Source organism: Aquila chrysaetos, chromosome 9 (genome assembly GCF_900496995.4).
Source record: "Aquila chrysaetos chrysaetos chromosome 9, bAquChr1.4, whole genome shotgun sequence".
Classification (NCBI taxonomy): Eukaryota; Metazoa; Chordata; class Aves; order Accipitriformes; family Accipitridae; genus Aquila; species Aquila chrysaetos.
This window is the reverse complement of record NC_044012.1, coordinates 13,917,501-13,930,771: the sequence shown is the minus strand read 5'-3', so window position 1 is coordinate 13,930,771 and position 13,271 is coordinate 13,917,501. Positions and strand designations below refer to the sequence as shown.

At 36.9% G+C, this 13,271-nt stretch overlaps 1 protein-coding gene across 4 annotated transcripts in view; it reads left to right on the top strand.

Moving 5' to 3' along the window:
• Nucleotides 1–13,271, top strand: part of URI1 (URI1 prefoldin like chaperone) — a 43,078-nt gene that overhangs the window by 15,894 nt on the left and 13,913 nt on the right. For all 4 annotated transcript variants that reach the window (XM_030024393.2, XM_030024394.2, XM_030024395.1 and 1 more), the window contains 2 exons: nt 847–925; nt 3,270–3,405. In XM_030024393.2, the coding sequence (XP_029880253.1) occupies nt 847–925; nt 3,270–3,405 (215 nt within the window). The remainder of the gene's footprint in view (nt 1–846; nt 926–3,269; nt 3,406–13,271) is intronic.

The following is a 13,271-nucleotide window of genomic DNA, read 5'->3' as shown; positions in this document are numbered from 1 at the left end:
GTCCATTAAAAGACTTTTTCCAGCCAAATTTAAGTATTTAAGAATGTCTTCACAAAAGGCAGCTTTTTTAGAGGGAGTGTAGTTGCTTGTTTTGCACACAAAGGAAAATCCCTGTAACAATTGAAATGCTGTATCTTGCAAAGTCCTCTGAAGAGTCAGGTGTCTACTGTGGGAATAATTTGTCCAAGTTCACCAAGCCATTTCTGTCTTGGGTAGCAACATGCAGCTTGACCCTCATTTACATTTTGGATAGAGAAACAGCAGAAGGGATGTTCTTCACCTATATTGTCCCTTGTCAGGGATTGAAGATGCGACAGAATCCTGGTGGTCAAGCCATCTTTCAGGAGTGTTGGCTCTTGGTGGGAACACAAAGTTCACTTGAAAATCAGAATTAATTAAAATTTTGCCCATTTATGTCAGGTCAAACCAAGGTCATGAATTCTTCATTACAAGTCATACTTTGAAGAATTTGCCTCTTACAAACTGGATTTTCAGTTATTTTTCTAAATACTGATGGTGGTATAACTGTTGAACTTGAACATGGAGTGAGATATGCCAAATCCTAGTGAAAGAACTGATTCTTTGCACCATAAAAAATTCAAATTCAGAAAGAGACATGCTAAAATAATCATGTCCCTATTTTAATACGTTATTCTAAAATAATCTAGCTATTATGTTTGTCATCCCAAGTCTTTTATAAATAAGTTATTAATCTATCAACTGTATGTGTTTAAGAGTAAAATAGTTTATTTTTCTGTATTTTTTGTGTGTTGTTGAATTACTAGCAGAAAAAGATTAAGTCTTTACTTTAGATACGAAATTAAATCAAATTGAATTTGTCAACAGGAAGAAGGTGGAGAGTGATTATGAGGCTCTTCAGGAACGACTCCGTACGTTGCCCGATAAACTGTCCTACGATATCATGGTATGTATGCTGCAGGGTTCGCAGGAGAAAATGGGCTAAAATTTTTAGTAACTCAGGTATCTGCACTGGCGGTGAGGTGTTATTCAGGTTGCCACGTAGTACTTTGTAATGTTGCATTTATTATGATATTAGTTAAACCTTTGCTTTTGTTTCTTTCTCTTTTCTTTGAAATCCATTATAAATTACAATGTTACTGACAACTGAGAACTGATGCTAACACAAAACCTGACATGTTTGATATGTAAATCTATTGTATAGAAAACTATAATTATGACTGAATTACGGTGCTTAGTCATTTCCTGAGAAGAGAGTGGCCGTAGTGTTTCCTGATTCATGGAAATAAACCCTAGAACATTGATTTTTACATTAAAAAGTGCTGCTAATTTTTGTTTCACCGATCTTCACATTGACATAGCGATCTTTCCTGGTGCTTTGAATCTTCCCTAACAACTGCACAGCTCCCTGTGTAAACTTTACCCTGTTGGCTTGCACTCACTAGAATTTTGACCAAATTGGCTTTTCTCTCTTTTTTTCCTCCTCCCTTCTCAGGTCCAATTCAAGATGTATCTTTGAAGGGAGGGAAGTTGTACTGGAAGTAACTGAATGGCTAATTTCAGCACAAAGTGCCTGACTGCTTTCTTCCTCAGCAGCCTGGCTCAGTGTACAGAGTTGAGTTGTTAGTAAGACGGCATTGGAGTACACTTACCATGTGGGAAAGACAGTGTTTCCCTTTCCTGTGCTAACAATTCAGCTCTGGATTTTATGCGTGTAGTCCATTTACCATATGTATATGTGTGTGGCCACATGATGTAGAACAAAAAGATTTGTGTTGTTTTGAAGCATAGAAGAAACCCTATTTTTAAAAAAGCTAGATAGGGCTTATCCTTAGTTAAAGCAGCAATGTCAACTCACATCTGTTATTTTAAATGTACATAAATAGTTCCTATCCTGTTAGCCAAATATTTTCGTATGTTTTCAATTTTGCTTTCATCATTTTGGGGGAAGAGTGAACAGGCAAATGGTGCAGTCTGCTACTTGAAAACCAACTCAGGAAGGGTACACATGTAGGAAAAGCACATTCTGCATAGTCTTAACGTCAGGATCCTGCCTGCTGGAGAACTGTTTCGAGCATTGGTACCCTCCTGGATACTGAAGCTAGGGAAGATCACTTTCCAAGGAAACAGATCCACTAGGCCAAGTGCTTTGCTTCAGCACAAATGCAATGAGAAAGCAAGTGGCTACTCTAAGGAAATGAAGAAGGCTGAAGAGGAGTAAAATAGAAGGAACTGATACAAACTGGCTGATACAGATCTCTCTTTACCCTGAGAAGGACAAAACTTGATGTGGATGTGGTTCTTAGCTTTTTGCCACCTCCATTTTAACTTTAATGTGATTTTTGGTCTCCTAATTTCTTTGCAATTGAAGCCCAAAGGCAGCCAGGCAGGTGGCAGTAGGTCTGAGGGTACGAATGCTGGGGGCTGGTGCAGGAGACAGGAGCGAGGGTGGCCGAGGCTCCTCCTCAGCAATAGGACTTGCCCAAGCAACGTCTGTAAAGCATGGGCTGTAGAAGGTGTCTTAATTCATAAAAACGGTATCCCACACATTGTAATACATGTTAACATGGGGGTTACACATTTTAAGAAGCACCTCTTAAAGTTGTAACACATGTTTATTACCAAGGTACTCCTGTCTGAAGTATTCTGGTTTTCTGTATTGTTGCTGTGCCTGGACAGTCATTAGAGGATGGGCGTTGCTTGGTGCAGCATTGCTTGAAGGTTGAGGTCTGCATACTGGTGAATGATAAAGTGAGATTAAGCACAGTCTGTGATCCTGCCAATAGCCCCACAAACTTACACTGAAGTTTCTAGGTACTTACTGTTAGCAAGCCAGATGTTGAGAAAAGCAACTCATCTGTGAGTTGACCATACCTATTTAAGTATTTTAAAAATTTTAGCAAAACTAAACTTGCTTTTATTAGGAAATGAGTGTAGTCTGTGTCTAACAAATATGTAACTCCCCTAAATGGTAATATTTTTGTCAAGGTTTACATGTTAGGATTAAGTGAATTTGTCTTCCATGGGAGCATTCAGCTATACTATAGTTTTATGTCACAAAACAACTTGTCTAGTTAAATTCCACTTTTCTGATTTTGTAATTACAATACTAAATTCAAATGGGTCTGGTCATTTGAATATTTATGAAGGGTTAGTCATTAAATAACTGCTGTAGAATTTTTATTTCTTTAACTCTGTATTTTACTTTTTTAAAAAACTAAGACATGAATGACTGTCTAGGTTTTATTTTCAGTAATGATTTTCAGCAGTTTCTTCTGTGCCTTTGACAGGTACCTTTTGGTCCTCTTGCCTTCATGCCAGGAAAACTTGTCCACACCAATGAGGTTACTGTTCTGCTTGGGGACAACTGGTTTTCAAAATGCTCAGCAAAGCAGGCTGTTGGGCTGGTTGAGCACAGGAAAAAACGTATGTATGTTTCTGAACGTAATTTAATAGTCAAAATTATGTGTCTTTGTATTAATATATAAAATCAGTAGCATGTACACTTTTTTTTTTTGTGAGCTTGCTAACAGAAGACTCATTTGGATGTAATACCAATTTAGCACCTTATTTTCCATCTTTACTTGGTATTTTATTGGATATGTCCAGGTTTTTTTTTAAACATCTAGCCAGAGCTTTTTTTTTAATGATACATCAGCTTCAGTTACCAAAATTCAGGTTTTGATGTTAGATGTTGGAATACAAGTTCAGTCAAGATTTGTTCATTTGTTTATTATACACAAAAGTAAAAAAAAGAAAAAACAAAACAAACTAAAAACTTCCTTTCACTTTTATTTAATGTAAGAAATTTTTTTTAATGTGAGAATACATTTTTTTATGTATTCTCTTCTAGAAAGTGAACATCAGATTGTACTTTTGCTCTTAGTTACCTTATTCCCTATATTCTGTTCCCTTGTCTCATCTCATTTCTTTGCTGCCTTGTCCTCTGTTTTTTTTTCTTTGTCCATACTGTTTTCCAGCTTTCTTCTCCCTCTATGCATGCTTTACTCCTGCTTGTTGTTTTTTTTTTTTCCTTACTTGCTGCACAGCTGCATTTCTGCCTCTTGCCCTCAACGTTCTTATCCACTGATGTGGAGAGATCCCCTGGATCTCCCCAGATCAGGTTTGTTGGTGACCATCAAATTCATCTTACATAGCAGCACATCACAGAGGCAGAGAGGCAATTTCTGTTTTTATTTTCCAGCTCTCTTTAGTTGGTAGTGAGATCTTGGCTTTGAAGAGCCAAGACCAGCAGGAAGTGGTGTGCGTGGCGCACTTTGGAACCTCTTTATGTTAGAAAGAGTAAGAGCCTAAAATATTTGATGTAAATGTCAAGGAAGGAAAAGCACAATAAAATGGAAAATAAATTGGTACCTATTAGCCTTTGCTGTTTGCTTCAGATAAGCGTTTGAGTAAACTTTTTTCATATTGGTTTTACCTGTAATCTGTCTCTTTCCTGAATGAGTGCTCACTGCAGCTTTACCCTGTGTATGTTACAACTACCACAACTATTTACACTGGATTTTTGTTTGAGTTCAGCTATCCATGTTGCTGCCTGCAGCAGAATACCTCAGAGGTTCCCCATCTGAATACATTTTTCTTTTCAATTCTGTGCAAGCAATATTTGTGTAAGAAAAGTTAGTTTTTTTATAAAAATTCATTTGCTGTATTACTTTAAAATATTCCTTTATGAAGAACATTGCCAAAAGTCTGTAATTTGTATTTTACCTATTATCTTTCTTAATCTGGTTCTGCTGACACAACTTCACAATTTTCTTTCTTACTGAACTGAATCTACATTATTTATTGTGACTCTTGCGAGATATCAGGTCCATATCTTTTTCCTTGATCATCTGATATTTTTTTCAGTGCTGCAGAATATTTTTGTCACCGTTGCATTCAGTGAAATCATTTGACCTTTGCATAGTAGATGTTTGAACATTGAGTAGTCTGCTGGGAGACACACAATAAATGCTGGATTCTTTCCTTTATGATCTTTTAAATTGCATTTAAAATACAAACTCAGAAATACTAATTTCCTTTAAAGCAAAATAGTCATTGATGCTGGATATAAACCCTCCATTCAGCTGATAGCTCACTTCAGCTGTGTGATGGCTGCCAGTGGGAGGCTCCAAAACACTGATATTAACTAAAAACTTTTTGTTTAAAGGACTTTTTTCATTTTTGGATGATAAAACCCATATTAGTACATATGATTCTGGAAAAAAAAAAATTCTTTCATACATACACTTTTCTCCATTAAAAAATACAACTGACTTAAACTCTTTTCAACCATTTTCACACTAAATGAGGGCAAGTTAGAGGAGAATACTGGAGATTTTATTCATTTATTCTAGTTCGAAAAAAGTTATGTACGTGAAACACCTGTAGGCCATTGCTATATAATGTGATTTGGCCACTTGTGGCACAAATGTGAAAGACTGATGTTTCACAAGTATTAGTTTAAAGTCTCTTTTGTGTATTGCACTGTAGTTATTTTCATAGTTATAACTTCTCATTTCAGTGGCATTTTGTGAGCATAGAGCCTTCATAGTTTACAGGGTGATGTATATTGGGCATTGTCCTTACATTGACACAGTGTGATGTGATTTTTAGTACATAATCTTTTTGTTTTGGAGATAAATTTCCTGAGTAGGTCACACACACTGGAAAAGAGGGCATGCTTACTGCAGGAGATTACATTGCAAGCAGTCCTGAATGTACTGTGTGCCAGTCGGAAGGTCCTAACACAGCAAAGCTTTTTTAAGCATGTGCTTAAGGCCAGTGTGTGCTTAAAGGCTTTGATATGTAGGAATTGGGATCTGAACAGAGCAAAGAAAGGCTCATGCTGAAATTTCTTCCCGAACAGAAAGCTAGCAATATTTGTCGATGGTTTGTTTCTTCAGTGACCTACATTTTTTTATCCAATACTACTCTCTTTAATTTAGATGGGTGTTATTTTCATAACCAGCTGGTCAAATCTGTTCAGATAACTGAAATGAACTTAATTAGTATAGCACTAATAATTCAGTGCTTTAACAGAAATTAAGAGTTGTAAGGAAATAAATACAAGACACATTTTCATTGCTTACCATATCTTGTGCCCACTTTCCTGAGTAGTGAGGAGTGCGAAAGCATCTGTCCAGGGTTTAAGTTTTCTAGTGGGACTGGGTCTTAGGTAGAAAAGGGTAAGAGATTCCTATAACTCACTTCTGAGTGTTGTTTCTTACTGGTTCTGGGGAATTTTCCTTATTGTCTTTGACTATTTTTGCGTGGGTCTGCCCATTGAAGACCTCTGGTCACCAGGGATGACCCTGTTTGCCTTTGAGGACACCACTGCCCTAACAGTTAATTTAATCAAGGTTCACAGAAAATTTTCCTTGCAGTTTGATTCCTTCTGTGTATGTTAGATGCATACAAGAATTGAAAATACGAATTTGCATGCTTAAGCAGTAATAGTGCCAGATAAATCAAACAATATCAGTGAGTATAATGCCTTGGAAGTTAGGGGTAGCAATAAGAGTGTACTATATATAAAAGCTTTAAATATTACTTAGTACTAATTAGGTCATCCTTTTTGTCTTACTAGTTTTGTTAAATTTGCTTTTTAAAGCAGGACAAGTGAAAAACTGTTTGCTTGTGTGGAATAGAGGAATGCCCAGGCACAGCAGATTAATTTCTTGGTTAAAATTTATTTAAGTGAAAGGAATAATTGAAGGGTGACTGTACTGAATCTTAAAAGTAAATGCACTGTAACTGACATAGCCGTAGAAAGCCCTATTTTGGGGCTACATTTTTGTTTGCTTAGCTTTTGATTTAGATGCAAACTGTTCAGCATTGTGATTGGTTGAAATGTATTTGGTAAAATTTGGGACAGTCACTCATGTCAAATGTTACTTTTTCATAAAATATTGATCATGTCTTCTTGAATAATATTTGAGTTGCAGTAGATCTTTAATTTGCTGCACATTTTTGTGACATCCTAGATGTTCAGTTAGCTCCCAAACTCTTAAAAAAATAAATCTAGTGAAGTTTATGGAATTGCCAAGTATATCTTTAATTATTTTAAATTTGTTGCAGTTTGTTAAACCAGGTAGTACAGATAATGGGAAACACTTTACACATATGTTTGTGTGTAAAAATGTGAAGAAATAGCGAAGTAGATTAAAGGATATGCACACCAAATTCTATTATAATAAAAGAAATTAGCTTTTTAAGTATGTCACAGTTTAGCACAACAATAATGCAACAGTAGTTTTTTCTCTTACAATTATCTTGCTTAAGGTACTTCATAATATTTCTGTTCTCCTCAAGGCAAGACTGTATTGTCTCAGAATTCAAAGAGGGAATAAAGATTCTTTTTGTGAATATGGGATTATATCTTTTACGTGTTTGCGATGATATAAATTACATTTTTTCTCTATATCAGTAATCGCATTAATTCTTTAAGATGGGAAATTTTTCATTACAATAGTCCCTGTGGTAGTTACTATAGAAAGAAATTAAATAGATTTTTCTTGTAAATATTTGTGGATTAATTCAGTATGCTAGGTATTCCAAGTGTCTAAACACTTTAAAAGGTGGGAAATTAAAACATGCACACAGAACTAGGAGTGGTTTTATTGTGTTAAAAATTTATCAGATAAAAAAAAAATCCCACTTAAAGGAGAATTGTTGAACTACTTAGCAATTGTGTCTTCAGTATATGTAAGAATACCCTTGCAGTGTCATGCTGCAAATGAATTCATGAAATGAAAATACTGATTACATTAACATACAGTATTGTGATAGTACCCAATTGTAAATTGCAGTATGTAACCTTTAATACAAATATTTGTGTCAATCAAAATTGACCGATAGCTTAGTATACAAGGTTTAAAAGATACCATTGTTTTTAATAAATAAGATGATCCAGGCGGATGAGGACCAGTTTGAATTTGTTCCTTATCAGCAGTTCCAGAAAAAAGGATATTGTCTCTAAAATATATGATAGGAAGGCTTTCCATTTCCCATCCGTGAATGAGTGAGGCCTTTAGAGGTTTTAATGTTTCATCCAAGGGTGAAAATAACTTCCTTTATATTCTAAAGAATGTAATGCAAACTTGCCTACTCACTTTTTGGGGGGAAAACAAAAAATGCAGGCAGTGTTACAAAGAAATCTAGCTGTTGCTTTTCTTTATTAAAAAAAAAAAATTCTGCTCTTTTTCTGCATGCTGGAGAATTTTCTTTTGCTGTGCTTTTGAACATTTTTTTACCATTTTTTGCGATGATCACTTTTTAGTTTGATAACCTCCATCAGTTCCTTCCTTACCCTTGTTACGTTAGGAGCTGATTTGGTGGAGTGCTAAGTGCTCTAAATCTGCTCTGCAGCTCCCAGGAGGTGTTTGGTTTCTCACAGGACCACAGTCTAGGTATTTTAACCAGAACACAGTGGAAGAAAGTGAGGAGAATAGACTCCTTTCTGGAAGTTACATATTGTGATTCAAAGAAGCCCCCACCTTTTTATAATTCTTACTGGGCAGCAGAGGAGTTGTCTGAATGCCACCCTCCTTCATTTAGGAGGAATTTAAATGTATTCATATAATTCTAGCAATTACATAGGTGTGTGAACCTAAAAGAGAAATGCTTTGCATTTACTTAGTGTTCCTAAAGCCAAATTATCTATACAAATTTTTACAGAAGAAAATCCAAATGTCTTTGGTTTTGATACCAAGGGAACATGGAAAACAAAATGAAGGTTGTCTCTAAAAGGCACAAAGCTACTGCACAAAGGGTTGCATTGCATTTTAAAGAACTAGTGCAGTTGCTGTTATAAAGAATGAATTTATTTATGTTGTTGCAAGCACAAAGAGAGCTTAAATCTGTATACACAAAAAGCAATCAGGATTCTCTTTTGAATCTTAAAACAAATGCATCTCTAGAAAAATGAACAGAAAAGAATAGAAAAACAGAGAAGGGTGTTTTGAAAAGCTCTTAGTAGATAATACTTTCTGCAGAACTGCAGATCTTGTTTCGAGTAACCTGTGATAGTTGGAAAATTGTTGACTAAAAAAATATTTTGTTGCAGATTAAATATATATTTATTGAAATACAGTTAAAAATCCTCAGATGATTGATCTACTTATGCAGACCCTTAAAAGCAAGAAAATAAGTAATGCACTTAAAATAGCATGCCATAACCCATTAATAGTACTTATAATTGTACTGTAGCGCTGTACTTTTGCAAGGAAATAAATTCCATCTCCAAAGAATTCAAAAGTGGAGTATGTGCATTAGATTGCATGATACTTTATCTCCAGCCTCAGTGATATTAACATGCTCCATTAACAGACTGCATGATAGGTATTCTTGTTTTGTTCAGGGGTCAGTCATAATTGTGCTAGAAATTGCTGATCAAAGAATTTGCATGCAAAATGCTATTCTGTGGTTCCCGCATGTAACTTCCCTTCTGCACCTGAAATGGGAAGGTGGCAGCCCAGCATTTCCATGGTGGAGAGTCAGAACCGCTGAGGTACTGCCTTCAGGTGCATGTACTGGGTTCTCACTCTGGAGGAGCTGAGCTGCTGTCAGTAACTGAGGTAGGTGGTTGTTCCCTGGTTTGTATAAACACTCTGTGTTAATATAACCATCTTAAGACTGGTTACCTTCTACTTGAGAAACTGCGTTAGATGATGAAGAGATCTTAACTCTAAATCTCAGTTGCATACAGAATTCTTTGTTAATCTAAATTTTCTGTCCAGTCATCTATCCTCAAAGGAGGTTATTTCCTAACTTTCCAGTCTTCTGTGTTATATCTATGAGACTCCTCTGAAGACTAACTGAACCTAGCAAGGTAGACCAGGCTTCAGCTTCATCTCAGTTTGTCCTGTTTCACAAAGTCTGACTTTTCAAAATAGATCAACCTGTTCTCACTGTTCTTGTCTGTTCTCACTATTTAAATCCCAGTGTAACACACAGTTTCCAGAAGTAACTAAAATAATGTCTATGATTCCCCAAATCCTTATAGACGACACTCCAAGGACATTAGTGTCAAACTCAGATAATTAAAATTTGTATCCAGCCAAGCTAATTAACCCATTAAAGCCAAAATGCATAGATGAGATTTTGTGTCAGTTTGGCATTAGTACGTTGTCATGTCTTGTAAAATCTGGCTTCGGTGGACTTCATTTTGACAATATGAAATGTGTTCCCCAATTATTTTTTTCCTCTGCCAGTGTATATGTTGCAAGCAGAGGGCTTCGTCTTAAAAACGGCTAATCATGGTGTAAGGAAATTCAGTCAAGTCCTTTCAGACTAATAAGGGAGCTGGGAAAGAATGATCTAAATGTAAAGAAATCTTGCTGCCTGTAAATATTCAAAGACTGCTGCGCAGAGGAAATCTACATATCCTGATTTCTGATTCAAATACCTTTTCCTTTTGGTGGTCCTGGAAAACAGTCCTAGAGACTGTGGCTTGTCTGTGGCGCTGAACTATCTTTCCAAGTGGTTTAGGTGAGACATGTAAATAGGAACTACTCGGGTTCACCTGAAAGCCATGTCAGGCTTTTCTCAGGTTATTGGATGTGACAAAGTTGGACAACAGCCTCTGGTTCAATCCGTCTTAAAAGGCTCTAAGAAGCTTAAACCACAGGGTAGTAAGAGGAGGAGACTACGGAGCCTCTCTTACCCTACTGATATTTTTTTCTGGGGGTCCCAATGACTAAAAAAACCCCTGTAGTTTGTAAAATGAATTGTTTCTCGCCAGATACGGTACATTTTAAAACTCAGTGAAGGATGTTGGAGGCTTTCAGGATGCTCAGTGGCAAGTTTAAAACACGGAAGAAACCCTGAGCTTTCCCTGCAGATAGGTGCACGAGCCCTTTTCCAGGAGACCCCTTCTTCGCTGAGGGGCCTGGCCACGGGAAGGTCTCTGCTTTGGTGGGCTGGGAGCCCTGGCTTTCCGCTGGCAGGGCAGGCGCGAGCGGCCCAGTGGGCTGACTGGGGACGGAGCATCGCGGTGATCCCAGCTGTCCACTGACGTGCTGTGTGGCCCAGGGCAGATCACTTAAACTGTCTGTTTCTTCATCTGTAAAATAGGAGAGAGTAATACTTAGCCTCCCTCGCAGGGAGCTGGGAGGATTAGTTAGTGCTTATACAGCATTTTAAAATAAAACGCGGTGGGTAACTAACTGCTCAGTGTCCTTAACTAACAGGCCAAACCAGCGTGTTCCTGTCCGGTCGCAAGCTGGTGCTCCGAAAGCAGCGTAACCTAGATGGCTCTTGAACAATATTTAGGTATACAGGCAATGACTGAGACACTCGTGGTGTTTAAGAAACAGCTGAGCATCACATTTACTATGAATGTAAGATAAAAGCCTGAGGAAAATTGGTCTCAAGCTAGACGTTTATGTACATTGAGACTACCTTCAAGAGCTGAAAGCACAGATGGGAGCGTTTTGTACGAAAACTATCCACCTCTCTTTGATTTGGACTTTGGAGGGTGCGTTATACACCAAAAAAAGCTGTGGACGATGTTGATAGGAATTAACTGCAGAATCAAAGCTGCGTGCGAGAGATGATCGCTGCTGTGTCTGATGGAGGACGAGGCAGCTCTTGGAAGGAGTTGTGTAAGGGGAGCAGGACCCTGATTGCTTGTGGAAGGAGCTGTGTCCTCTGAAGGGTGTGTGTTGGCACTGCTTGAGATGTTGAATATTTTTTGGAAATAGTATTTCATCCAGTAGGAAATGCAGAGCATTTTTCAGGGGAGAATCTTAAGCTATTTCTTAGAAACACTACTGGAGATGACTGCACGTTTGATGCGTAGGTTCCCAAAAGCCTGATCTGTGTCTTCGTGCTTCTTGTTGGCAAGGATGGATGTTTGCTTTAGTAGCCTTTTCCAAAATGCATAATTTGCTTTCTAAACTATTTACTGCAAGTAATATATTTTTAAGGAGTTGTATTTAATACACTGTGAAATATCAACAGGGAAAAAAAGCATACAGTACTGAATCTGTTAAAATTAGGATGAGAGTAATCTCACACGCTTGGCGGTAGTTGTGTTTTGCCTTGACTGTTTTGTGCATAATTCCCTGTTCTGTGTGTGCAGAGGGGGAGGAGGGATCTGAACCTGTTTGTAGAAGTCTGAGTCACTGAGTAGATTTTATTTTCTAAATACAACTACAAACTCATTTTGCATACTTAAGTGCATTTTGTAATCATGTTGTGATTATTAGTATATTTTCACACATCCTTATCTGAAAGGCCTATCGTTATAATAAATGCAATCTCTGAAACATTTACAACTGCCTACCCTAGCCAGAAAACTATGGGGAGTAGCTATGTATGAACTTGAAACTTTTTAGGAGTAGCCTCTAGACCAGAGAGATACTTAATCAAATACTAAAGTTAACAGGCAAAAGGAGAGTTAAAGGAGTAAGAATATTGAGAAAATACTTTGAAAATAGTTTTTCAACTAGAATATTTTGTGGTTAAATTTTCCCTCATTATATGTTCCTGTCTGTAAAATGGGAATAGCAGGGTGCTCTGCCATACTTGTATGTTGTGAAAATAAATAATTTAAGATGCATGAGGTTTTTTACATGCTACAGTACTGGTTATCATGTAAGTATCGTAAGCAGAGAAACAATGCTGAGGGAGGAGCTAGCTAGATTCATGAAGTGAGTTACTGCTTAAAAAAGTTTCTTGAAGTGTGACTTTGCTGATCCCATGGTAGAGAGGATCTCTTTGCCTCCTTTATAGTATTGTATGAGACATCTTCTTATATTGCTTTAATGATTCCAAAAAAGAATTTTAAAATAGAAAATCAGCTTACTTCTTCACAAAGGCTTTTAGCTCCTTCAGGGTATATAGGACCAGTAGGTGCAAGGTCTTAGAGATCCTCTGTTGAAACTAATTTATGTAGTAAGTCTTCCCTCCTGAAAATTTGCATTTGTATTAGTTTTGAGTTGAACAAAGAGTGCAAGTCTATTAATATTATTAGTATAAGGCTTTAATTGTGCCCTCTTTCCCCCAATTCTTAAGTCTTAGCAAAGCTGTGTTTCCTTTTCAGGCGGTTATGACCTTCTTCTTTTGCAAATTAGTTTGTTTTTTATGATAACTTTAAGGTAAAAGTGAAACTTAAGTTTTTAATATTTTATAAATTGCTATTGAAAGGATTCATTATTTAATTGGCACAAGGGGATATAGAAAGCAATGTCTCAAATGAACTAATGTCTGAGAACTGGGTAGTTCTTCATGTAGGTTTACAAAATTGCAGTAAAGCATAGTTGCCCAGACAGAAGAGCTGTTGTCCT